A 26,452-nucleotide genomic window follows, 5' to 3' on the forward strand; every position below is an offset into this window, starting at 1 on the left:
CACAGTAAGGTTTTTAGAGAACTCTAATTCAAACTTAGTTTGGTAAAATTAGAAAAATTCTCTGGGGAAAATGTAAAAAAAAAAAAAAACCCCACTTTAATCTCCAAAAGAAACTAAATTGTACTAACAACAAAAAATTAAATCCCTAGAAATGAATCCTCCCTTCATTTACTGACTAAAACTGATGTAAGTAAATAAGAAAAATGTCTTTTCACAGAAACAAAGCATGATAGGTTGGTGCTCTATTATTTATAATTTATTACTTACAAAAATAACTTGAGCTTTCTCATAACAGTTCAATAAATCCTCTCCTAGAAGTCAAGAGACCAGACACTTATGATTTTTACAATGAAAACTTTTTAAAAGATCTAAGCCATAATATTTTTAATATTCAAAATAAATTTTTAAAAATTTTGGAAGGTGAAACTTTATAATCATCTTCAAAATGTAGTGAAATTTGTTATGTGGTCAACTTATCAACTACTTGAATAGAATCAGATGACAATGTATCTGCAAATAATTTAAAATCCTAATTGATAATATTGTAATATTTAATATTCAGGTAATTTTGTAAATTACCAAATTACAAGACAATGTTGGTAGACCGTACATTTTCCAAACTATTTATATATCCCACCACTCCATATATTTTAACACCCAAGGGAAATTCTACATTGATGAAAAGTGATTTTATTATAAATTTTCAGAAATTTTTTCTAATGTACCAAGATTTCATATGAAAATGCAGAAGTTGTTTTTATTTTTTTATAAAACAGCAAGTATGAACCCAATGTAGAAATCTGGTATTAGACAATTCCTTGGCAGAAAACATTTAATTATAAAGAGATCTTAAATAAATATAACCCATAAGATCATGGAAAAGAAAGAAAAATAACCCTGTTATTCCTATTAACACCAAAAAATATCATCTTAGTACACAGATTAGTAACATTTTATACTATCAACAACCTGCAACACAAAATTCATTACAGTATGGCCAAAATAAATTGTTTTTAATTTAAGAGGAGAGAAACTTCTGGATGTATAAAATTTCAGATAAATGCCAATATACAGTATTTATATACATGTCACCTGTTATGTTATTCCAAAACTACATTTGGTGAACTTAATTGGCTGATCCCAATTTAGTGGGTGTGCCATATTTCCCCTAGTTCAAAGACTTAAGCGGAATTAAGCTTTTACAATTCAGAACACAATTATACATGAAATATTTACAGAAACATTAAAATAACTTTATTAAATACTGTTTGGGAGGAAAAAACGTTAAGATTTTCGATATATATGCAAACATGAACTATTATCAAGAGCAGCTTCGTAAATGCTTTTTATGTTTTTTCTTTAAAGAATAGAAGTTTCGTTTCCAAAAAATAAGGTGCCATTTTAGAAGTTTTTTGTAAGTGTATAAACGAATTCACATGGAAGAAAATACTGGATGAAAAAAAGAACGTGACATACTCAAGGTTAAAACTTTTCAGCTACTTCTATCTGAAATGAGACAATGACAGAAATTAGGCTTTCAAATACTGCTTGTTTTTTCCTTTAAATGTAGACCAAGTAGTATGTAGACTTTTATTTTCGGACAGTTTCTTTGAAAAAAGAACATACTTATCATTAAATTTCTGTAAATAGATAAATGATAAAAATTTCCAGCACACTGTCTTCAAATGGATCCTTGGCAGAAAGATTAAGGGCTTTCTTTAAAAAACAATTAGAATCTTGCTTCCAGGCAAGTAACCACTTCTGTCCTTGTTTTCCCAGTCTAAGTACCAAGTACCTGTAAGCATATGTATTCACCATCTTCTATTCATTGTCTAAAAAGTGGTAGATGATGCAGTAGTGTATGAATTTTTAGGAGAAAACATTCCCTACTGGTTTACTACCTACTCCTACAGTATGTGGAATCTATTAGCACTATAACACTAATTTATAAAATGTAGGCTTCAGAAAAAACTGTCTTGATAGCTTCCCTATCAATCTATTGCCTGCTATTATCCCACAGGCTCAGAATTATCTCTGAAAGGAATGGCCAAATTTTTCAACAGCCTGGCATAGCAATGGTACTGAATTGCCTCTTTAAAGAAACAACACAGCAATAAAAACACTTATTATTCATGCTTGGGATATATCACATCAAATTACTAGGAATGTCTCATGGCTCAAATTCACATGTAATCCGTAAAAGAAAATGCAGCATCTCTGCACACAGCACACTTATTAGAGGATGGCCAACGTCACTTTAAAAGATCACTAGTGGCAATTCTAAGTACAAGGGAGCCTTGTTAGAAAAGAAATGTTTATCTGCAGGAATGGGGCATTCCTTAGCTCACTGCTGGCAGGACTGGGGACTAGCTAAATGCTTTATCATATATCTGCATTTATATGGTCTTCACTGTTAACTACAGAAAACATCTTTGTTCCTTCCAAACTGCTCTTGCTTCTGTCGACAATTATATGCTAATTATTACTCAACATAACCGGAGAGCAAAACTGACAGGACTGCAAACACAACCGCAATTTAAGGAGCCAAGGGAAATATGTTGGCAAGCTAAATGCTCACCCAAAAGGAAGTTTGCCTTTTAAAATAATGGTTTGTGGGGAATACTGAAAAAACATGCAGACAAAAAAATATTCAAAGGTTTGCGTGCGCTCCCAATTATCATGACATTTTAAGGATTAATGGTTTCTTTAAAGTAAAATTTTATCTCCTGCTGTTTAGTGTCATAAGGCTACTGATTGGGTGTCCAGATTTGTGTAGAGAGATCTGAAAGGAAGACAGGATTAACTGGAAGCTACCTGAAGCTGCCTCTCATCAAAAGTTGACTTCAAACAAATTGGGCTGAAAAAATCCTTTCATGGCCTAGCAGAGTAAGGTAAGTTTTTGTGCTTTACTTATTCATGGTTCTTTTGAGTTGAGAAAAACTATTTTTTAAATATTTTCAGATTTGAATCACTGGGGTCAAGTAATACACATATGAAGGCTTTGGAGAAAATGCTTGCTTTGTTCTAAAGAAGAGGCTGCTGATGGTAATTTGTTTGCTGCTGTGCAACTGAATGAGCGGGAGCCGCCACCGGAAAGCCTGCCAGTTGCGGCAAATTGGAAGTAGCGTTCCGGTACGATGACATATCCACAGACATCCCCATCTGCTGTGTGTAAGCAGCTGTACCAGCAGCTGATTGAAGGTTAGAGTTCTGGTTCATGTAAGTAGGGTTGGAAACAGTGTCTTGTCCAGTGCTACAAACAAAATTTTGAAAAGAAAACCAGATTTACTTTGCATTATCAAGGTCATGGTCAGAGATCAATCATGAGACAATAAAAATTCCTTTTTCCATCTTTGTAAGTTTATGTAACTCTGCTGTTCCGATTATGACTTCATTATTCCAACTAGCCAACACTGTGAATGTAATTTTTAAATTTGGTAAGGAGAAAGTACTCAAAAATGAAACAAAATATAAGATTATATGGCCTATTTAATTTTGTTTTCCTCCAAAATCTATCACTGCAAACATATAAAAAATCTTTTGAGGAGATGCAGACTGTGTTTCTCACAGTGGTATCCTTGGTCAGCTATAACGAGAACCGAACTCCGCCTCAAGTATACCTTCAGCCATATTCTCCTTATGCTGTCTCTCAACCCAGCATGGAGGAGACCACCTCTTTTCCTCACAGACTCTTTACACTTTCCTTTGATAGGACACTTTCAGAGCTGCCCTGCTAACTTAATCTGAACCTCTACATAAAAATAATAAGGGCAAGGCAAACAGTGTAATCCACACAGGACCCTGAATCTACCCTCAAGGTAGTCTTGACCTATAGTTTACTTATTAACACGACACCAAAACAAACAAAAGAACAAGTTGAGAAATCACACCAAACTGCAGGACTCTGCTTGTTCTTGTAATTACCATGGCATACATTTTTTTTAAAAAAAGCTTTGTAATATGTAATTTCAAATTACTCAAATACACTGCTTACAGTATAGGAAGATGAATGTCTATACCGCTCCAGTTTTTTTCTCCATAATTTCTAGTCTCACACAGAATAACAAAATTTTACATTTTAATTGAACTAAATACCAATGTGAACAGGTTTACTTAATTTTCAGTTAATATCTAAAGTTTATACTTATGGAATTTGGGTGGGAAGAGACCTTAGAGATCATCTACCCATGACTGTATTGAATGAACATTTTGTATTGCTAAGCAAAGTTAATAGAAGGCAATAATTTAAATATGATTTTCAAAACAGAAGTGTTAGTATAAAAAAATCAGACCACAAATTCCACAGCTTACACACACTTGGGAGTCAAAGTTTTCTGATATTCAGGAATGCATGCAAATCAACATGCCTGGGACTACTTTACGAGGCTGATTACAGCATAGTGCTGAGTGTATCATGGGTTTGGTCCCTGTAAGGGACAGTTATCTTTATTTTGTCCCAGGGAACCAGACGTTAGGCCATGTTTGGAGTACCATTTTAGTAGAGGTATCAAAGCTAAGAGCAGCACCATTCTGACTTCATGGGTTTATGAATGGGAAGTTCTGTAACTTCATCTCAATTATTATTATTATAAAGAGGTCAATTTATTCTCATTATGAAAGTGTGTGAAACCTTAATGTATGTAATTACAAAATAACACAGCTCCCCAAAACTTACCTTAAATATGGAGTCTGTGCAGGCTGTGTTGTCACTGAGGAATTTACATTTGGAGGCAGAGATCTCAGTGGACCAATCTGATCTGGTCCTAGGCTGTAGCTTTGGGCCACAGTGACTTGGTGAAGGCTTTGACCCATATAGTTTCCACCATGCGATTGAACTGGGTATGTCTATTAACCAAAGAGAAAAAGTTGACTCACTGATTTCCCAAACATCTGCCTAACATATTTAAAACTTTAAAAAACTTAAATGAAATAAAATGTTACCGTTCTTCAGGGAGCAATCTGGTTCTACCAATCTATCTACCCTAGTACAAAAAGTAGACAGCTTCGAAATTACAGTGCCAAATCTGTGGAAATTTGTGATTTATTTGGTTGTTCTTTTATTCTGCGGGAGGTTGAAAGGAAAGGAGGTGGCATATTTTTCAGCAGCAGGCTGGAGTCCATCCAGGTTGCCTATTGCTCAGTGACCTGCCTTGCTGCAGAGCCACAGGCAACTACACACTCCTCGAAGGGCAGCCCATCATCACTTCAAGTCACCATCCAAATGGTGAACTTCACCCTCATCCCAGGATGACTTATTCAACTCCTTCCTAAGAATGAAACTTGAGAGGATAAGAATAAATGGTATCAGGGCAGGGCGCAGATGCTTTCTAGTAACATCTCCTTTATTTTCTGCCTTTACAACAAATAGGACAAAAGCGAAGATGATTTTTAGGTAAAGGAGAAGATGTATCCTCCCTCAGGAAATAGCAAAATGGTCTAAGTCTCTTTGGATATTTCATGTGCCCTACCTAACTTTCAGGGTAGTATCTCCTTTAAGGACCTGCCTACCAAATATAGCATCAAAACAATGCACATACTTAATAAATAAATATTAGACAGTGATTATCATCACTCCAATTTTAAACAAAGCTATTTGTTTTTTGTTTTCTTTTTTATCTACATATAAGTTTTTAGTTCACTTACACAGTTATGGGGATTTCTGGAGGCAGTTTGAACTGCACGTAATAAACAAAGCTATTTGTAAAGCCCACTGACATGAAAACAGCATGCTAGAAGTGCCAAATCAACTTTAATGTAGTTGCAATCATACCGCTTCCTTGTCAACATGTAACAATCCACTGACAATAAGCTGGGAACTGACCTCTGCTGCAGTGTAGGGTTCCTGAGTAGCCTTTACAGATTCAACTAATGGTGTGTTACTCCAACTTTTTTACTATGGAATTTTCTTCTAATTAGAATAGGAACTTTGAATAGTTTAAATGCTATTATACATAAATAGTATACAAAGAAGTTATGTGAAAAATCAGAGAGACAGAAAGCTTAACTTTTTAAAACCCTGAGTTGTGCTTATTAGCAAAACACAGATTGTAAATAGTATGCAACTAAACACAGAAACCTGATACAAGAATGACAACCCTTTATAGACACACAAAAAAGCAAATAAAACACAGTTCCATCATACAATGGTGGAGACACTTCTTTTTTGTTCCACTTTCACAGGAGCAGCAAATTAACTCGTTGAAAACAGAAGCACTACTGAATAAACTCCAGCTGTCTTTTGCACCCAGAAATCCTTTCTACCCTCACATATAATGATCCTTTCACCATTTTCCAAAGTTTGGGACATGGCATATTTGAGAAATGCATCTTGTCTGATGTGACAGTTACCACAGTAACCATTCTTTTTTACTTAATTATGTCATGTCAAGTCATCTAGATTATGCACCCACATTCTATCTTTTCTCCTTGGTGTCTCCTTCACACACTCCTTTACATATCAGTTCCCATAAATTAACATGAATTTTGTTCATCCAAATTCATTCTGAATTCAATTGCTAACGGAGTAAAATTTGAAAAAGGCTTCACAATGCTTGATAATGATTATAAATATAAGTATTCACTTCAGCAGGAAGCACAGACAAGGTGTAAAGTCCTGGAAAAAGAAGCTGTTCATGAATGGCTTACGGACCCTGCACCTATAGGCCTGCATCATATCCTTGCCACACATGAATTTTTGACAATATAAGTCATTCATCAAAGGAAAAAACAGAGAACATGATCTCAGGATAAAAGAAGTTCATTAACTAATAAGCCTTCCACTAATCATGTAAGTCAAATAAACCTTGAGAGAATTTTTTTTTTTAACGTTTATTTATTTTGAGACAGAGAGAGACAGAGCATGAACGGGGGAGGGTCAGAGAGAGAGGGAGACACAGAATCCAAAACAGGCTCCAGGCTCTGAGCAGTCAGCACAGAGCCTGACGCGGGGCTCGAACTCAAGGACCGTGAGATCATGACCTGAGCCGAAGTCGGCCGCTTAACCGACTGAGCCACCCAGGCGCCCCAATCTTGAGAGAAATTTTAAAGAAATGGTAAATCTTGCTTGTTGAGCAACAGGAACTGCATCAGTATCTCATAGAGAGGACTTGTGATGGGTCAAGCATTGTCTTAAATCAAAGGACTTAAACTTTTAAATAAAGGATTTGTGCTTTATATTTACAAAAGCAAATGAAGAACCAGAACTCCCATCATATATTTAACGATCTCATTGTTCACATTAAAATGAACTAAAATTATTTGTAAAATATCAATATCTAATTTCTCCTGGCAAACGCTAACTGTTTAGCCCATATATTTTTTTTTTTTTTTTACTATAAAAGATGAGTTTTATGATTTTATTCATGGACCACAGACATTTTGATATTATGCTTTAAGACATTTTTTTGAACTTAAAACTGTTTTCCTCATTTTGAAAATGTGCTCAAAAATACTCTCACCTGCATTGGAACCCCAGCTGATGAAGGTGGGTAATGTGCTGGAGGATGGAGCTTTGAATAGACTGGATATACTGGTGCTTCATTCACCAACCTGTTATATAGTTCCAGGGCTTCCAAGACTTTTACATTCAATTCAGACAATTCTGAATGCTTCCTGATATAGAAAAAGCACTTTAATTTTCTTCAATGCTTTTCAGCATGTATTTAGGAACATAAACTACTTTTTAAATTTAGCACATTTTCTATTCATATTTTAAAAGGTTCTTTACATACAATGAAATATTCATCATGAAAAATGGGAGGAGGAATTACTGAATTCTCATAATAACTAGGCTAATATGACATCATAATATTAGGGAAAGTCCCTTCCACACTTCATAAAAATGCAATCAATTCATAATTTTGGTGCCAGGACAATTCTGTTTCACATGTTATAGGTTTCTCTTGAAATCTCAAGTATAAAGAATAATAATTTCTCAATTTTGGAAAAGCCCAAGCTTTAATTAAAAATCTAAGTAAAAGAAAGTACTCAGGCAAGGTCCAGAGCCTGCTCTGAAGCACGATATGACTGAAATCAAAACACACTCACAAACAAAATTACACATTTTCATTTGCTTATATTCACTAATGGATCCAATGAAAAAATCCTAATAATTATCCTTGAAAATGCAAATGAAAACAATGTATATACAAACTAGTCTCTACTACTCTTGTTTGTTGGTTTCTTTTGAGAAGGGGAGTGAAACCAGATACCTTATTGTGTAAATAACAAATCCAAGTAAGAGCATTCTCAAATTTGCCCAAGGAACTCTAGTTCAAATCCTTCTGACTTGGTACAACTTTGTCTGTTACCCTGGAGAGTAATAAAGAACTCCCATGGCAACTGACAAGTTCATACGAATTAAATGGCCACGTCATGTGGCACCCACAAGCCTATTTATTAAATATAGCTCTTTTTATATATATACAAGGAGGCTAAAAAGACAAGAAGCAGAGGCAGATGACCAGACACAAGGCTACCAAATAAATGACCTGGATTGAGTCATGTTAAGACTTATCATCTTTCCTCTCTTATAATCTGTTATGTCTGAAATAAAAAAAAAGATGCAGTTTCCTGTCTTCCATGTGTAACTATATACAGCAAGTCAAACTGTTTTCAGAGATATCATTTGTAAACCATACAGAAAGGATGAGAAATTAGTGTCCATGCTAACAAATATGTGACTTAAGAATTAACCATGGGTATTTGGTCCACATAACCTAGTATACTGATGAAACACCAAGGAGAACACAGAAATCACCTTTAAAGATTCAAGACATAATCCCAAAGCAATTAAATTTTTACTGAACTGTGTCCAAACACTATACTATCACAAAGAAAATGGAGCAGAAGGTGTGGATCTCTCCTTCAAAGAGACTGCAATCTATTAGACAAGGCTAAGCACATGGAAAATAGCAAACAATATAAGATGGCATATGACTGCAAAATTATATAAAATTATAGGAAACAGAAGAGTTTAGAGGAGGAGGAGGAGACTAACTTGGGTTGTGGTAAACTGAAAAGGCTTTATGAGAAGCTGGGACTTAAATAGGCACCTGAGGAAGGATGGATAGGCCCAAGTAAAAAGGAAGACTAAGATCAGTGGGACAGTGCAAATCAAGTCAGGCAAAAGGAGTGAGGTTACACAATGGAAGAATGAAAAGGGCAATTTGATCACGGTGGTAGAAAATGATTTTTGGAGGGCAGTAGGAAATAAGGTTAAAATAGTCTGGGATATTGTTAAGTTCAGACTATGGATCTCTTCAATAAATCTATCTAAACTTTTTTGGAGTCAATTTACATGTTTGCCTGACATAATTTCTCAGTGTGATAAAGTCTATAAAATCTCATTCCAAACAATTACAGATAGAAAAGAAATGTAAAATTTCTTTTTCTGGCAGTAAAGTTGTTTTTATTAGGGAAAACAAATTGATGGTGATCCAGTCAAGGGAAAAAACGGTATTTTATTCATCTTTGAATGCCTGACAAAGATAAAGAGTCAAAATTTGTTGAAGAACAGCAAGCGTTTTCCAGAACAAGAGCTGCATCTGTAGTCAGTGACCATGAGAAAGGAAAATGCCAGCTGGACTACTCAGAAACTGAAACTGAAGAGAGAACTGGTTAACAGGTGAGCTATGACTCAAAAAATTAACTCCTATCAGAAATGGTCGCTCTGATTTTTAACTGTGCTAGACCTTTTCCTTTGAAAATATTCCTTTTATCGATAAAAAAAAAGATTATGTATACTGTCATATCCTCTGCTTTTTCATTACATAGTATGATATCTTTCTATAATCAATAGATATTTATCAATGATAATGCTTTTTATTGTAGAATGTATGGATGTAATTATTTTTAAATCAATCTCACACTTAAAGACATTTTAGTTACTGCCAACTTGGTTGCTACAAACCTAATTTCAATAATACTGTGAAGAATAAGAGTTAAATCTTTGCGTATGTCCCTGTATACTTAGTATGGGCCTGAATTTACTGGGTTAAAGATTATGGACTATTTTTAAGGTCCAGAAAGGTTTATGATAATTGTACTCCTAGCCACACCTAAGGTAATACTGGCATTTTTCTTTTTTCTTTCTTCTTTTGTAAGTTTATTTATTTTTGAGAGACAGCACATGCAAGTGGGAGAGGGGCAGGGAAAGAGAATTCCAAGCACACTCAGCTCCGCCAGCACGGAGCCCCATGTGACTCAAATCCATGAACCATGAGATCATAATCAGAGCCAAAATCAAGATGCAGACACTTAACCCTGAGCCACCTGGGCGCTCCTGACATTTTTCTTTTTAATCCTCTCCAGTTTTATTATTCACTGACCATTAACACCCTTGCACTGAAATAAAAATAGGAGATGTGTTAAGTAGACATTTAATGCTTTTTCCAAAATAAAAATATGATGAAACTACCACCATCATTTCATTAATTTTTGATGGGTATTTATTTTTCATTTCTGTAGAAGATATAAGGAATTTATAAAAAATGTCTCATGGAAACAGATTATAATCTTCAGTGACTAAAAAAATCTTGCTACTACCCTTCTCTGGTAAACGCAGATAAGAAGTAGTTCCTGTTCTTTTTGTGCAGTTTTATACTGTAGTTCAATAAACAGATTCCAGAAAGGGATGACAATGGAACACTAAAGCCTTGTCCTTGTCTTCCATTCACCATAGGTTCTCCCTGAGACTTCAAATAGAAAGCTCTGAGGAACCAAAGGAGGCAAAAATCAATGAAAAGTTCCAAATGCTGATAGTCTATCCTTCAGTGCTGTTGCTGTTTCTAAGGAAGAGTAAGACTACATGGAATAAGGAGATTAAAAGGATAACAGAAATACAAGGGAGAAAAATGAGGAGAGGTATGTGGACTGGAGTTAGCTTCACAAACCCAAGGGAAATTTCATTTGAAAGATTTACAAATACTACTTCTCATCACGGAGTAAGACAATGCTTGCCCAAGATCCCAGTTCTCAATCTGTGCTCTATTCAGTTTTTATTCCTCATTCCTCATTATCCCTCAATTCCAGTCCAAGTAAGAAAATGAAAGTTGGCACCATAAGAGCAAGAACCCACAATTCTACGTATACTATATGGCCATGGAAGAAAACTGCTACCAAAATGAAAAGTACCACCTTACTATTCACTTGTAAGAGTTTTGGAAACTGAGAAACAATTTCAACAGATTGAACAGTTCCACAAAACTCAGTCTAAAATTTTGCCAAAAAACAACTAATCAAAAGAAAATTATACTTGTTATTCCCTTAACAAAGAATCTCACCGATCAATCTCTTCAAGTTTTTCATCTATCATTGGACCCATCTGTTGGCAGATATCTGTAAATACAAAAATACTTTTGAATCTTGAAACTTAAACCAGTTTAAGTCAATTTCAAAAGCTTCTGACAATGGACCACATCAATATACAACACCATGCATAATACAAAGAAAATGAAATTTATGCTAGAGAAACGACTATGAAAGACCTAATTTTAATACTGTTCATCACCAATATTAATATCATACAACCAAAGGCAAAGTCATAATCAAAAGAGAAATCCCACCATGTCCCACCAAGTAAGTGCTAACATTACAGACTATTAAATCTGGAGTTATCTTAAAATCTGGAAAACTATTATTAGCTACGCATATTAACTTGAGTCACAATGTATAAAATATATAATTATGTACAGATTAGATATGAACTTTTTCATGTATTTAAGCCATTTCAAAATCAAACATTTTGTGCATTTCCAAATGTAAACACTGATACAATGAATAGAGTAGTATCCTGTATTTATAATTAGACTTTATTCTACAAAAAGATTTAAGAAGATTTATCCATTTATCAGAGATTTTTCTGATTAAAGGATTAAAAAAAGGCATAAAAACATTTGTTTTAATTGTTTCAAATTTCTGGGGATTAAAAGGACACAGCATGCATCAAATGACTACATTACAAAATTAACACAGACCATATATAATTTTGCCCTTTAAAATCATGATACAAGAGAATTAAAAGAGAAATAAGAATTGCTAAAATTTAATTTAATTAATTTAATATGTTCTTATTCTTAATTCTGTCCTTTTTCAGATTGCAAATCTCTTCATCCAGTATCCCTGGTGGGTTTACAGAAAAACAAAGACTTCCTTCTTGAACAGGATAGGCAGGTTTGTAACATCTTCCAAATCATATATTTACTATTTTACTATACTGGTCTGTTTTCCACCAGAGAGAGAGTTCTAATTTATAGACGCAAACACAAAGCAGAAGATATTTAAGACATTATAAACAACTAAAATATTAAATGACAATGAAGTAATCCCTAACACTCATTAAATACCTTCTAAATCCAAGAGGTCTTGGGAGTCTGGTTTTGAATCTGTTGGATCTATACTCTGGAGTACCTGCAGGGCTCTATCCATCTTATCCTAAAAAAGTAAATGGGCACTTTAAAAACGCAAAAGCTTTCATTTCAATGAACATAAAAATTACTCTTTCCAAGTATTCTCAAGGATAATAGATTTTAAAGTATTGATAGTTTAACTATTAAACAAAAGAAGAACTCTACCTCATCTATATAAACAGGCTCAGGCTCTGATTTCTTAATTTCCTCCTCCTCCTCATCAATTACATTCAATTTGTCCACAGCTGCTATGGAAACAAAGTAAACTTTAAGTTCCTCAGCATTTACTTTGGTATTTTAGTTACTAATATATAAGTAGCCTGTGATTATCCGTAAGAAAAAAAAAAAAAGGAACTCTTCAGTCATCACATTTCATAGGTAACATACATTATTTCATGTGTTCATCCACTCATGCCACAGACATTTATTAGCCCTTACTACTATGTGTCAGGTATTGTTCTAGGCATTGGATATACAGAGTGAATAAAACAGACCAGAATCTCTACCCCAATGGAACTTACCTTCTAGTGGAACAAGTGAGCAATATTAACGGGAACTGTCATTATAGGCATTTTCTGAAAAACTGAGTGTTTTTAACACTAGGGTTAGAGTCAAATATATAAGCTCCTTCAGTACACTTTCCTTGCTATAAAAATGTATTTCCCATATGAACAAAAAAACACTCGATTTCATCTTCACAATAAGAAAAAAATATCCAATTTAAACCTAACTTTGATAATAGGTTAAAAAAATTTTTTTTAATGTTTATTTATTTTTGAGAGAGACAGAGAGACAGAGTGTGAGGGGGGCGGGGCAGGGCAGAGGGATGGAGACACAGAATCGAAAGCAGGCTCCAGGCTCTGAGCTGTCAGCACAGAGCCCGACACCGGGCTCCAACTTGTGAACTGCAAGATCATGACCTGAGCCGAAGTCGGACGCCCAACTGACTGAGCCACCCAGGCGCCCCACTTTGATAATAGTTTTAAAGCAATAGGAAAAAAAAAAAATGCCTTTCATAAAGAGAAGGTTAAAAGATAATACATAAACATACATATCCAGAAAACTATTTAAATGTTCACTAGAGTGCTGCTATAATGTACTGTATTTTAATAAATTTTGATAATAAAATTACAATAAAAACCTACCTTGCCCCTAATCCAAAAATCTCTGTGCTCTGTAGGCCACATTGAAGACACTGTGTTCTCTCTGAAGAGTATATAAGGTTTCCAAGAAAATATATAAATACGCCCCCCACCCCAGAAAAAAGAAAAATCTCTATAACCAAAGGATTTTTGAGTCCTGACAGCTGCTTACTTCAAATATGTGGCTAACTTTCAAACAGGTCCTAAGGAGCAGAGCTCAATATAACATGAGGATGTACTGAAAAACCAGAGTATTTTTTACTTTTAAAAGCACAGCTCAATCTCTCCAGCCTATGCCAACGGGAAATTTCTATGTAGGATCCCCTGAGCATGGTCTCACCAAGTTATTAAAAACAGTGCCTCCAATTTTCATAACTACTTAGTTTACAGAAATAAAAAGTAAAAATACAGGCAAAGTGCTCAGTCTTTTAAATGAGTCTTACATCTTTCAACTTTAACTGAATGCCATCACTCCATACAAAGATGATATTACACACAATGCACAGAGCTTTCACAATTTAAGTTTTTTCCCTAAAACCGATAATACAGACTAGCACTGACATGTCCCACAAGTCAGTTTAAGTACATCTAAGAGCAGACCAGCAGACTTTAGAATCATGGCTCTAGCACCTACTAACCTCATAAACCCTTAGCCTCGGTTTCTTTATCTGAAAATGGGGTAACAAAAGTACCTATCTCACAGACTTGTGAGGATTAAATGAAATAGTGCAAGCCAAGGACTTTGCACAATACCTAATAAATGAGTACTCAAGAGGAGCCTGGGTGGCTCAGTTGGTTGAGAGTCCAACTTCAGCTCAGGTCATAATCTCATGGTTTGTGAGTTCGAGCCCCGCGTCAGGCTCTGTACTCACAGCTCAGAGCCTGGAGCCTGCTTTGGATTGTGTGTGTGTGTGTCTCTCTCTCTGCCCCTACCCAGCTCGTGCACTGTCTTTGTCTCTGTCAGCTGTTCTTTACATTCAGTTCCCCCCCACCTTCCTGCCTGTGTAACAAATGGAAGCTTTCTCTGCATGGTTGACAGAAGATCTGAAGCAGGAACCTACAGTCTTAATTATACTGCTGTATTATTGCTTCAAGGTCCCAAGTTCCCTGATCAAATCAAGGTGAGGAAAAGTCTAAAATTTAGGAGTACTCCTAACCCTTGTAATCACACTTGGCACTTGTCAACCAGCCCCCCACCATGCCACCTACTCCCTTCAGTACTATGGTTCAGTGATGAATAAAATCCATATTCTATACTGAACTGACACACACTGTCTCTTAAACCATAATTATGCTGATTTAAATATTTACATGGTCATCACAGATTGTTTTATGCCTTCTATGTAACTGTGTACATTAATTATCAAGGGGTTTAAAATAAAATAAAATAATTCTTGGAAATGACCTGGGATAAATTAACCCCTTAACTTGTTAAGAAGTAAGCTAAACTGTAGTGTCTATAAATAATTTAAAACAAGAGTTAAATGCCAATCTACTTTGTATTCAAAATTGAACCAGGGCACCTGCCTGGCTTAGTCGGTAGACCATCTGACTCTTGATCTCAGGGTTGTCAGTTCAAGCCCCACGTTTGGTGTAGAAATTACTTAAAACAAACAAACAAACTAAACCGTAAACTTCAAATGTAAAAAAATTTAATAGATTTACTCTTCACCCTTAAAATTTAACTTACCTGCCTCAGACTCTATGTTTAAATTAGTTGTTACAAAATTAGATGGGAAGAGTCCTGTTCCTCTGTGATTTTCTCCTTTCCACCAATTGGCATCACTGAAAATACAGTACAAAAATGTCATTTGTTCCTCTACATTTTAGTACACTAATGGCAAGAAGAATTAAAATAAAAATTAAATTTAGCTTATTTTGAAAATAATACCTCATATCCAACTATATTTAAACAGTTCTTATACTTAATAAAAGATACAAAAAAGCACAAATAAAGCAAACATCCATATTCCTATATTAAAATTTAGAACCATTAGCAAGTGATCATATCGGATTCTGGGCTTTAAAATAGTAATAAAAATTATAGGTAACACTGAATCCTCTTTATCAACAACCCCAAGTCCCAATCCCACATCTAACCTACCAAACCACTACCATAAAGCTGGTATGTGGCCTTCCTGCAAGTGTATTTTTTATTTGTTTACAGATACTTATGGCAAAGTCTATAGATATATTAACCATTATAGATTTCTACAATTCACTTTATTATTTTCATATCTTATTTATCCCTTTTAAAGACTCATTATACAAACACAGTATATTTGATTTACTGATCTCCATAATGATGGACACTTAAATGTTTCCAGCCTTTTACCATTATAAGGATTGGAGTGATGATCATTCTAGATTCTAGTGCACACAAGCAACAATTCTTTAGGCTTATTCACACACATGGACTTGCTGGGCCAAAGGATATAAACATTTTCCATTTTAGCAAATACTGCCAAATATTCTCAAAAGTGGTTGTAGCCATGCACCATCCTCCTTCCCTGAGCAACATGTGAGAATGTCTTTTTCCCTCACCTGTGTTAACTGTCCAAGCAACACTTGCTATCAGACAGGAGAGAAATCCTATCTCATGGCTGTGCTCATTTGCACTTCCTGAGCATGTGCATGTGTTGCTGGCCATTCAGACTGCCTCTTCTGTAAACTGCTCATTCATGTTTTCTGTCCATTTTCCTTTTCCCACTGGGCCATTTATTTGTTTTCATGGATCTATAGGGGTTCTTTATACATTCTGGATAGCAACTGTTTGTCTGAATTATGTAAATGTCTTCTCTCAAACTGTTACTTGTCTTTTAACATACATTTATGGTTTCTTTTATCGCATGGTGTATTTTGTTTCATGTAATCAAATTTAGCAATCTCTTATGGTTTATAGTTTTCTTAAAAGAAATCTTTCACTATCCTTGAGCTTCTAAATCTGTTTTCGTATATATTTAATAGTTTTAGGTCTTCTTTTTTATCTCTCCCCTGTGTGTAAGTCTTTAATCATTTGGAATGAAACTGTATGTACTATGTGAAGCTGAATCAAAATTTTATTTGTACTGTATAAAGAGCTATTAATCTCAGCAAAAATTTATTGAATAGTACATCATTTTTTCTACTGATTTATAATATTCTATCTTAAGCAGGCTGCTATCTGTTCATGAGCAGATGGATCTGGATTCCATTCTGTTGAACAGTCTATATATTTATTTACTACAGCTTGTTAATATGCCTTGATACTTGGCAGGGAAAGTACTCTGTCTTGCATACTTTCATATTTCCATATTAATGTTAAAATTAAAATGTTTTCAAGTTCTCTGGGGAAAAAAAAAAGTCCTGTTGGGATTTTAATTAAAAATGCACTGGGGTGCCTGGGTGGCTTAGCCAGTTAAGCACCAACTTCAGCTCAGGTCATATCTCATGGTTTGAGTTTGAGCCCCGTGTTGGGCTCTGTGCTGACAGCTCTGAGCCTGGAGCCTGCTTCAGATTCTGTGTCTCCCTCTCTCTGCCCCTCCCCCATTAACATTCTGTCTGTCCCTCTCTCAAAAATAAAATAAACATTAAAAAACTTAAGGGGCAACTGAGTGGCCCAGTTGGTTGAGCATCCGACTTCGGCTCAGTTCATGGGTTTGAGCCCCACGTCGGGCTCTGTGCTGACAGCTCAGAGGTTGGAGCCTGCTTTGGATTCTGTGTCTCCCTCTCTTTCTCTGCCCCTTCTCTGTTCATGCTCTGTCTCTCAAAAATAAATAAATATTAAAAAAAATTTTTTAAGTTAAAAAAAATAGTAATTAGAAATGCACTGAGTTTATGCATTAATATGGGAAAAATGACATCTTTAGAACATTAAAGTTTTCTTCACCATGAACATGGTATCTCTCTCCATTTATATTTATCTAAACGGGTGCCAGAGTGGCTCAGTCGGTTAAGCGTCCGACTTCGGCTCAGGTCATAATCTCACAGGCTGTGAGTTTGAGCCCCGTGTCAGTCTCAGAGCCTGGAGCCTGCTTCAGATTGTTTCCTTCACTCTCTCCGCCCTTCCTCCACTCATGCGCTCTCTCTCAAAAATAAAAAATAGGGGCGCCTGGGTGGCGCAGTCGGTTAAGCATCCGACTTCAGCCAGGTCACGATCTCGCGGTCTGTGAGTTCGAGCCCCGCGTCGGGCTCTGGGCTGATGGCTCAGAGCCTGGAGCCTGGTTCCGATTCTGTGTCTCCCTCTCTCTCTGCCCCTCCCCCGTTCATGCTCTGTCTCTCTCTGTCCCAAAAATAAATAAACGTTGAAAAAAAAAATTAAAAAAATAAAATAAAATAAAAACATTACATTTATATAAACATATTATATGTATATATTTCTTTATATCTTTCAAAGAATTTTATAACTTTCTCCATAAAGTCCTTATATATCTTTATTAGGTTTATTTATCCCTAGATCATCTATATTTTTTATTACTACTGAGAATGGCAATTTTTTTCTATTTTCTAAAAGCTGTGATTAAAGCACCCCCTGATTTCTGTATGTTGAGCTTGTATCCGACAACCATGAACTCTTACCAATTTTAATGGTTTGTTCATTGATTCTCTTGGATTTTCTATATGGACAATCATAGAATCCAGAAAGGATAATTTTGTCCACTCCTTTCCAAAAATTTGACTTATTGAGCAGACATTCTTAAAAATGAAACTTCAGGATGAATTAACTTCTACGATTCTGAAACATAATTTGACTTAAAAAGTACCACAAAGTGGACTCCTGGGTGGCTCAAACAGTTGGGTATCCAACTCCTGATCTTGGCTCAGGTTATGATCTCGCGGTTCATGGGTTTGAGCCCTACGTCGGGCTCCGCACTGACAGGAGCCTGCTTGAGATTCTCTGTTTCCCCCTTTCTGCCCCTCCCCTGCTTGTGCTCTCTCTCTCTCTCTCTCTCAAAATAAATAAATAAACTTAAAAAAAAAAAAAGTACCATGAAGATGCAAGCTATGTATCATCCAAATTTTTAAAACCAGAAAATAACTGATGTATTAACAATTGTAATATATCATGTCTGCTGATGTCTATTTAGAATGAGAAATTCTCTCTTACACACATGCTTTTTTAAATTAAACCTTCCATGTTAAAAAGGACAGCTGAACTCAGAGCAATTTTTATATAAAACCAGAAACTTCAAACCTATGAAATGGACACACAGATTTGAACTTATCAACAATTTTATATGTAGCCTTCCCCAGGCTTGATGAAACATAAAAGCAGACAAAACAACCAAATGCCATGTCAAAGCATGATGACTCCTTCCTAGCCCTAACCCAGCTCTACATTCTCTCCACTGACAATGAGTTGATTCTTTGGAATGTTAATGATACAAAATACTGTTCAATTTTTAAATTTCTAAATTAAGGTAATTCAGCACGGTAATTTTACACAAACTGATCATTAAACACAGCATTTATATTTAGCTTTTTATATTAAGTAAAAATAAATCACAGCTGAGTGAAAAATGATAAACACAGAAACTTCACTGTCAATGAACTGATCATTCAGCTAACACTTAGAAAAGACTACCAAAGAGAGGACAAGTGACATTAGACTAAGCAATGAAGTTACAAAGCTAATGGAGATAGGGTTTCTGCCCTCAAGAATGAAAATCTAGTGCAGTATTTTTCAACCCTCTCATACCAGTTAAGAACATGTTACCTTGCTTTACCTTGTAGGATTTGTTTTCTCCTTCTCCCTTCCTCTCAAAATCAACTCATGTAGCCGGACAGACATGTAGAGCAGTGACTGCAGTATAGTATGAAAAATGCCACTATGTTCAGGGATGTATAGCAGCAAAGAGAAACTATTTCTAACTACCGGAAACTAACAGCAGAGAAGATTTAAAGGCTTCTAAGAAGATATAAAATCTACATGGGTTTTGAAGATTAAGCAGGCAGTGCCAGGAAGAAAAGGAAATTAGGGTTATGGAAATAAAAATGACATTCTCTATTACCATTATGAATAAGCAAGAAAATAAATATACAAAGAAACAGAAAACTGCACACTAACAAAAAACAAAGTTATCCTGGCTCATTTTAGGTCTCAAAAAATGAAAACCTGAGCCTCTTCTTTAAGCTACTGACTTCCCAACTAAGACAACTTATTTACTGTCTTTTGTAATGACAATGGCTGAAAATAACTGATGCTCTATTTATGGATATGATAATCATGTGAAAAAAAACACAAACATACAAGTAGTGAATCTGGAAATCTTAGTGATCTTGTGGCGATCGTTTCCTTAATATACATATTTTTTAATTTAGGGGACCAATCCTTCTAAAGCCTGGACTCCCTTGCAAATCTTCCTTGCAAGTAAACTTCCTTTTCTTTTCTAAATGTGTCTGCCTCTTTCGACAGGAGTTTCCAGGAATAAAGAATCAAATGTGCAATGCTGCACAGGATCTAATCACAATATGGCATTTTTGGAAATGCAAGAATTCTACTTGATTATTTGAAATAATACATAAAGAGTCAGCAAGGAGTGGTGAGATAAAGCTAAAAATGTAGAAAGTGAAAAGCTTTTTTAGTATACTCTGTTAATAAGAAATGTGTGGGGGCGCCTGGGTGGCGCAGTCGGTTAAGCGTCCGACTTCAGCCAGGCCACGATCTCGCGGTCCGTGAGTTCGAGCCCCGCATCAGGCTCTGGGCTGATGGCTCAGAGCCTGGAGCCTGTTTCCGATTCTGTGTCTCTGTCTCTCTCTGCCCCTCCCCCGCTCATGCTCTGTCTCTCTCTGTCCCCCAAAAAATAAATAAACGTTCAAAAAAAAAAAAAAAATTAAAAAAAAAAAAAAAAGAAATGTGTGCCTTTTCTATTAGTTCAGTGTTTCTTAAGCTGAAATCCAAGAATGATGTAGCTTCAAGCAACTTCAAGTTCCGTACGTGAAAATTTTAATTTTGTGCTTTCATTTCCACAGCAATATGAAAACAATGAAGATGGGCATATTCTGAATCATTTAGATGAACTTCTTTCAACTGAAGACTGCCATTTAACTTTTTTTAACTTTTTATATTTTTTGCCATTTAATACCCAAGTTTGCATTTGAGCTTAAAAACCTTTGCAAAGATAATCCATCATCCAGAATGATAACATGTAACCTATAGGTGTTAATGAGGAGGTCTATGGCAATTTTAAGATTGGGGTAGCCAATCAAATGACTGTAATCAACCTACATATTCCACCATATTCATGTTGAGTCTCTTAGAAGTTACTAAGAAAAAAGTTCTTTTTTATAAAGTCTCCACTGAAAATAGTTTTATATGAGTCTAAGTTGTTAAATGTATTTGTGCCTAATTAAACATGTGTGAAAAGACACATGCAGCACAGCAACATAACCCTTTACTCATGGCAAGCCTGTAGACTATAATAGGAGTATAATGCCACGTGAACACCAAATGATGTCAAGGGATACAGTATGCATGAAGGATTCATGACAATTACAAAAGAAAAAGTCAGAGAATTGAGTTATTATAGCACAGGGTAGTAGAAGCCTACTGAAGATAAGTGATAAAGTATCTGTGCCATTAATCAGTACCCTGTAAGTAGCAATTTATTTTCGAATATTTTCTCACTAGATCAAATACTCAAAATTTGAATCTTAGAGCAAAAACTACTCATTTTATAGTTTTCTTTCCATTTATTTTATAAATGTCTTTAATTTTCTAGTTGCAGAAGAGTATTTAAAGTATAAACTTAAGTTCCTTTGTAAATATTCTAACTAAAACTACACTAAGAAGCCTGACATTTCAGACTGTCAGTGTTCAGAGCCCACACTACTTAGTCGTCGTCTTCTTTTTTTTAAATGTTTATTTACATATTTCTTTAGAGAGGGAGACAGAGAATGAGCAGGGAAGGAGCAGAGAGAGGGAGACACAGAATCCAAAACAGGCTCCAGGCTCCGAGCTGTCAGCACAGATCCCGACGCAGGGCTCAAACTCACAAACTGTGAGGTCATGACGAGACAAAGTTGGACGCTTAACCGACTGAGCCACCCACATGCCCGTTTATTTATTTTTGAGAGAAAAAGAGACAGAGCATGAGCAGGGGAGGGGCGGAGAGACAGGGAGACACAGAACCTGAAGCAGGCTCCAAGTTATGAGCTGTCGGCACAGAGCCTGATGCAGGGCTCAAACCCACGAACCGCGAAATCATGACCTGAGCCAAAGTCTGATGCTCAACCGACTGAGCCACCCAGGAGCACCAATATTTATTTACTCTCATTCAGGAGTCGTGTGTTCCATTCTCAATGACTTAAAAAAAAAAAAAAATTTCTTAAAAAAAAAAGATTATTTTCTTGATCACCTAAGAGACCTTCCTTTTCCTACTCTCAATTTCTTGCAAAATTTTTCCTATCCCATCAAAACCAAAGTTCACCTGAAATGAACTCTCAGCTTAAGCCTTCTTTCCCAGATGCTTGCATCCAGTACAAATCTGGTCTCTTCTGGACCCCAACATTGCCTCTTTTATGGCATTCACAGTCTGCATTCCATACTAATACCTGTATAGAAATTTCAACTCCCTTACTTTAGATTTTATAAGACAGAACCGCATCCTCATTCATTTTCATATAAACAGAGCCTAGTACATAATACTTTTTCAATAACTATTTACTGCAGCAAAGTAACACTATTTTGTGTATATACTCATTTAAAAATGCACCAGACTAAATATCCTTACTAAGTTATTTGTAATGGATACCAAATGCATCTACAATCTCTGTTCACAGTATTAAGCTATTATGTCCACCCTTACTAAATTTCATCAACTTTTTAAAAAAATTTTTTTTAATTTTATTTTTTATTTTTTAAAATTTACATCCAAATTAGTTAGCATATAGTGCAACAGTGATTCCAGGAGTAGATTCCTTAGTGCCCCTTACCCATTTAGCCCATACCCCCTCCCACAACCCCTCTAGTAACCCTCAGTTTGTTCTCCATATTTATGAGTCTCTTCTGTTTTGTCCCCCTCCCTGTTTTTATATTATTTTTGTTTCCCTTTCCTTATGTTCATCTGTTTTGTCTCTTAAAAGTCCTCATATGAGTGAAGTCATATGACTTTTGTCTTTCTCTGACTAATTTCACTTAGCATAATACCCTCCAGTTCCATCCACGTAGTTGCAAATGGCAAGATTTCATTCTTTTTGATTGCCAAGTAATACTCCATTGTGTGTGTGTATGTATATATATATATATATATATATATATATACATACACACACCACTTCTTTATTCATTCATCCATCGACGGACATTTGGGTTCTTTCTATACTTTGGCTATTGTTGGTAGTGCTGTTATAAACATGGGAGTGCATGTGTCCCTTTGAAACAGCACACCTGTATCCCATGGATAAATGCAATTTAGTGCAATTTCTGGGTCATAAGGTAGTTCTTTTTTAGTTTTTTGAGGAACCTCCATACTGTTTTCCAGAGTGGCTGCACCAGCTTGCATTGCCACCAACAACACAAAAGAGATCCTCTTTCTCCGCATCCTCGCCCTATTTTTTTATGTTTATTTTTGAGAGAGAGGGAGAGACACAGCATGAGCAGGGGAAGGGCAGAGAGAGAGGGAGACACAGAATCTCAAGCAGGCTCCAGACTCTGAGATGTCAGCACAGAGCCTGACGCGGGGCTCGAACCCACAAACTGCGAGATCATGACCTGAGCTGAAGTCAGACCCTCAGCCAACTGAGCTACCCAGGCACCTCACATCCTCACCCTATTACATAATACTTTTTCAATAACTATTTACTGCAGTAAAGTAACACTATTTTGTGTATATACTCATTTAAAAATGCACCAGACTAAATATCCTTACTAAGTTATTTGTTATGGATACCAAATGCATCTGCAATCTCTGTTCACAGTAATAAGCTATTATGTCCACCCTTTTACTAAATTTCATCAACATTTTTTTTTACGTTTATTTATTTTTAAGACAGAGAGAGACAGAGCACAAGCGGCAGAGGGGCAGAGAGAGAAGGAGCCAAAAACCCAAAGCAGGCTCCAGGCTCCGAGCTGACAGCACAGAGCCCAACGTGGGGCTCAAACTCCTGAACCATGAGATCATGACCTGAGCCAAAGTCGGACGCTCAACCAACTGAGCCACCCAGGCGCCCCTCATCAACTTCTTTTAAAGGCAAAGTAAAAAACAGAATTAGGCCCAATAGAGACAGACCTACCTACCTACCTACATACATTTATTTATTTTAAGTTTATTTATTTTTGAGAGAGAGAGAGAGAGAGAGAGACAGAGAGACAGAGTGTGAGAGGAGGAGGAACAGAGAAAGGAGGAGATACAGAATATGAAGCAGGCTCCAGGCTCTGAACTATCAGCACAGAGCCTGACGCGGGGCTTGAACCTACAAACCGTGAGATCATGACCTGAGCCAAAGTCAGATGCTTAACCAACTGAGCCACCCAGGTGCCCCATGATCTACCCTTTTTTAGAAGTTGAAGTGTAGTTGACATACAATACTATATTAGCTTAGGTGTACAACAGATATATTCTTTACTGCAACTTTAAGTGATAGAGTAATTGTGAGGGAGGGTACAGTAGCAGATTTAGAATTAGAGAAGACCTGAGCATAGCTTTTGGTTGCTTTTACCAAAGATAATATAGCTGTATTTCTTCCTAAATTTTTTTACCAGGTTTTTTTTGATATACACAACTCCCAGTGCAAATGGATTCAGAGGACCAAATATTTATGCTTCACAATTGTGATAAGTAACATTATTTAATACATCTTTTATCCAAGATATAGAGAATACTACCAAATTTAACAAAACAATAACAAACTCACATTACCTAGTCTAACTAACTTTTATTTTTATTTTTTAATTTATTTATTTTGAGAGAGAGAGAAAGAGCATAAGCAGGGCAGGAGCCGACAGAGAGGGAGAGAGAATCCCAAGCAGGCTCCACGCTGTCAGCACAGAGCCCGATACAGGGCTTGATGTCACGAAGCATGAGATCATGACCTGAGCTGAGCTCAAGAGTCAGACACTTAACCAACTGAGCCATCCATGCATCCCTGATTAAATTTTATTTTAGAAAAAAATTAAGGTATGAAAAGGCTCTATTATGATTTAAATATACTAAGTCAAAGACCTTAATATCCATATTCTAAATTAAGAATATTATACTTAATAACTTCAAAATATTCCAGAAATAAAGATAGAAAACTTACCTGTCATCCAAAACAATAATAATTTCACCGTGTTTAAAAGTAAGTTCATTGTCCTCAACGGCTTCAAAATCGTATAAAGCTCTCACTTTCCTTGCAACTTTATTATTTAACTGAATTTCTGCAGATGGATATAAGGATTTTGTTTCTGTGTGCTGCTGCTTCTGCTCTTGTAATGATAATTCAATAGCTAATTTGAAAAATTAAAATGCAAAAAACAAGATAGCCAAAATTAATTCTGATTTTTTTAAAGCAAAAAAGAAATACTTTTTTTAAAATTTTTTTTTTTTCAACGTTTTTATTTATTTTTGGGACAGAGAGAGACAGAACATGAACGGGGGAGGGGCAGAGAGAGAGGGAGACACAGAATCGGAAGCAGGCTCCAGGCTCTGAGCCATCAGCCCAGAGCCTGACGCGGGGCTCGAACTCACGGACCGCGAGATCGTGACCTGGCTGAAGTCGGACGCTTAACCGACTGCGCCACCCAGGCGCCCCAAAAAAGAAATACTTTTAATGTAATACTTAATAAGAATAAATCAAGTTGAGTATTTTATTTGTCCAATTAAATGCTAAACAGTTAACTTTTTTGGAGTGTGGGAGGACAGGGCAGAGAATCATGACATTTTTTAAAATAAAGTTTTTGCTCATTCCTTATTATCACAGTCTGTCATATACAGCAGCTATTATTTTTATAGCAAACAGATTGTGACATTATAATATGGGTAGCTTTCCATATAGGACAAGCCGTGAACATATTTCTGTGCTTGACTCATAACTTTGGCATTAAAGAAAAGGTGAAATGAAATCTCTCCAAAGGTAAGACATTAAATACGTATTATTGACAATGATTATGAATTAAATCATTCTTGTATCATGTTAATTATTTTCCTTACTTTTCAGACCCTACTAGATATGGGGCAAAATTGTAAAAGCATACCCAGTTTGATTATAATTTTTATTTAAATAAATTGTTCTGGCAAGGATGTTTTAAGCAATATTAAATTATACACGCTTGAGCATTTACCTTTAGCTATGTCTTCATCTTCTTTGTTTTTGTTCGATGATGTACCATTCTTGGCAGCAGCTGAGACAGTCTGTAAATGTATGAGTAAAATGAACACAACTACTGTTTCAAAGAAAACACAAGCTCTATAATTACTCGCACATGTTAATTTTTAAAAAGCTGACAAGAGTTTCTTCTAAAAGTGAAGTTCTTTGTAAAAATTTAAAGTAGCAGTTTTCAAATACTAAAATAAAATACCATGGTTTTCAAGAAAACATAATAAACTCACAAGGCACAAACTGGCTTACATTTTGCATAAATCTTAGTATATGACACAGATCATGGCATACAGAAAATACTTAAACACAAATCTTTCCCAATTGGACTTTCCTAACCTCAACTGTCCAAGGTATTTTATTCAGTGAGGGACACTGAAGTCTAGGAGAGGCAGCAAGAAGCCATAATAATTACTGAAAAGAAGAGGGTGGATGGAGACAATAGGTGTGGTTCTAGGAATACTTATTAAGCTCTTTTAGTACCATTGTACTTGAATCATGGTGGCACATCAGAATTAGGAGGCTCATGCTTAAATTTAAAGGCATGGAAGACAGGGGTGCCTATGTGGCTCACTCAGTTGAGCTTCTGACTTCAGCTCAGGTCATCATCTCACGGTTCATGAGTTC

The 26,452-nt window shown here is 35.7% G+C and overlaps 1 protein-coding gene across 5 annotated transcripts in view; it reads right to left on the minus strand.

Moving 5' to 3' along the window:
* Window positions 1-230: 230 nt before the first annotated feature.
* STAM2 (signal transducing adaptor molecule 2) overlaps window positions 231-26,452 on the minus strand; it is a 51,719-nt gene continuing 25,497 nt past the window's right edge. For 4 of the 5 annotated variants that reach the window (XM_030324674.2, XM_030324679.1, XM_032594410.1 and 1 more), the window contains 9 exons: window positions 25,791-25,860; window positions 24,770-24,956; window positions 15,240-15,334; window positions 12,573-12,655; window positions 12,345-12,432; window positions 11,283-11,337; window positions 7,458-7,611; window positions 4,676-4,845; window positions 231-3,253 (listed from right to left, as the gene is read on the minus strand). In XM_030324674.2, the coding sequence (XP_030180534.1) occupies window positions 3,025-3,253; window positions 4,676-4,845; window positions 7,458-7,611; window positions 11,283-11,337; window positions 12,345-12,432; window positions 12,573-12,655; window positions 15,240-15,334; window positions 24,770-24,956; window positions 25,791-25,860 (1,131 nt within the window). In that variant the 3' untranslated portion in view covers window positions 231-3,024. The remainder of the gene's footprint in view (window positions 3,254-4,675; window positions 4,846-7,457; window positions 7,612-11,282; window positions 11,338-12,344; window positions 12,433-12,572; window positions 12,656-15,239; window positions 15,335-24,769; window positions 24,957-25,790; window positions 25,861-26,452) is intronic. The other variant, XM_030324676.2, reaches the window with a different exon arrangement.

Source organism: Lynx canadensis, chromosome C1 (genome assembly GCF_007474595.2).
Source record: "Lynx canadensis isolate LIC74 chromosome C1, mLynCan4.pri.v2, whole genome shotgun sequence".
NCBI classification, from domain to species: domain Eukaryota; kingdom Metazoa; phylum Chordata; class Mammalia; order Carnivora; family Felidae; genus Lynx; species Lynx canadensis.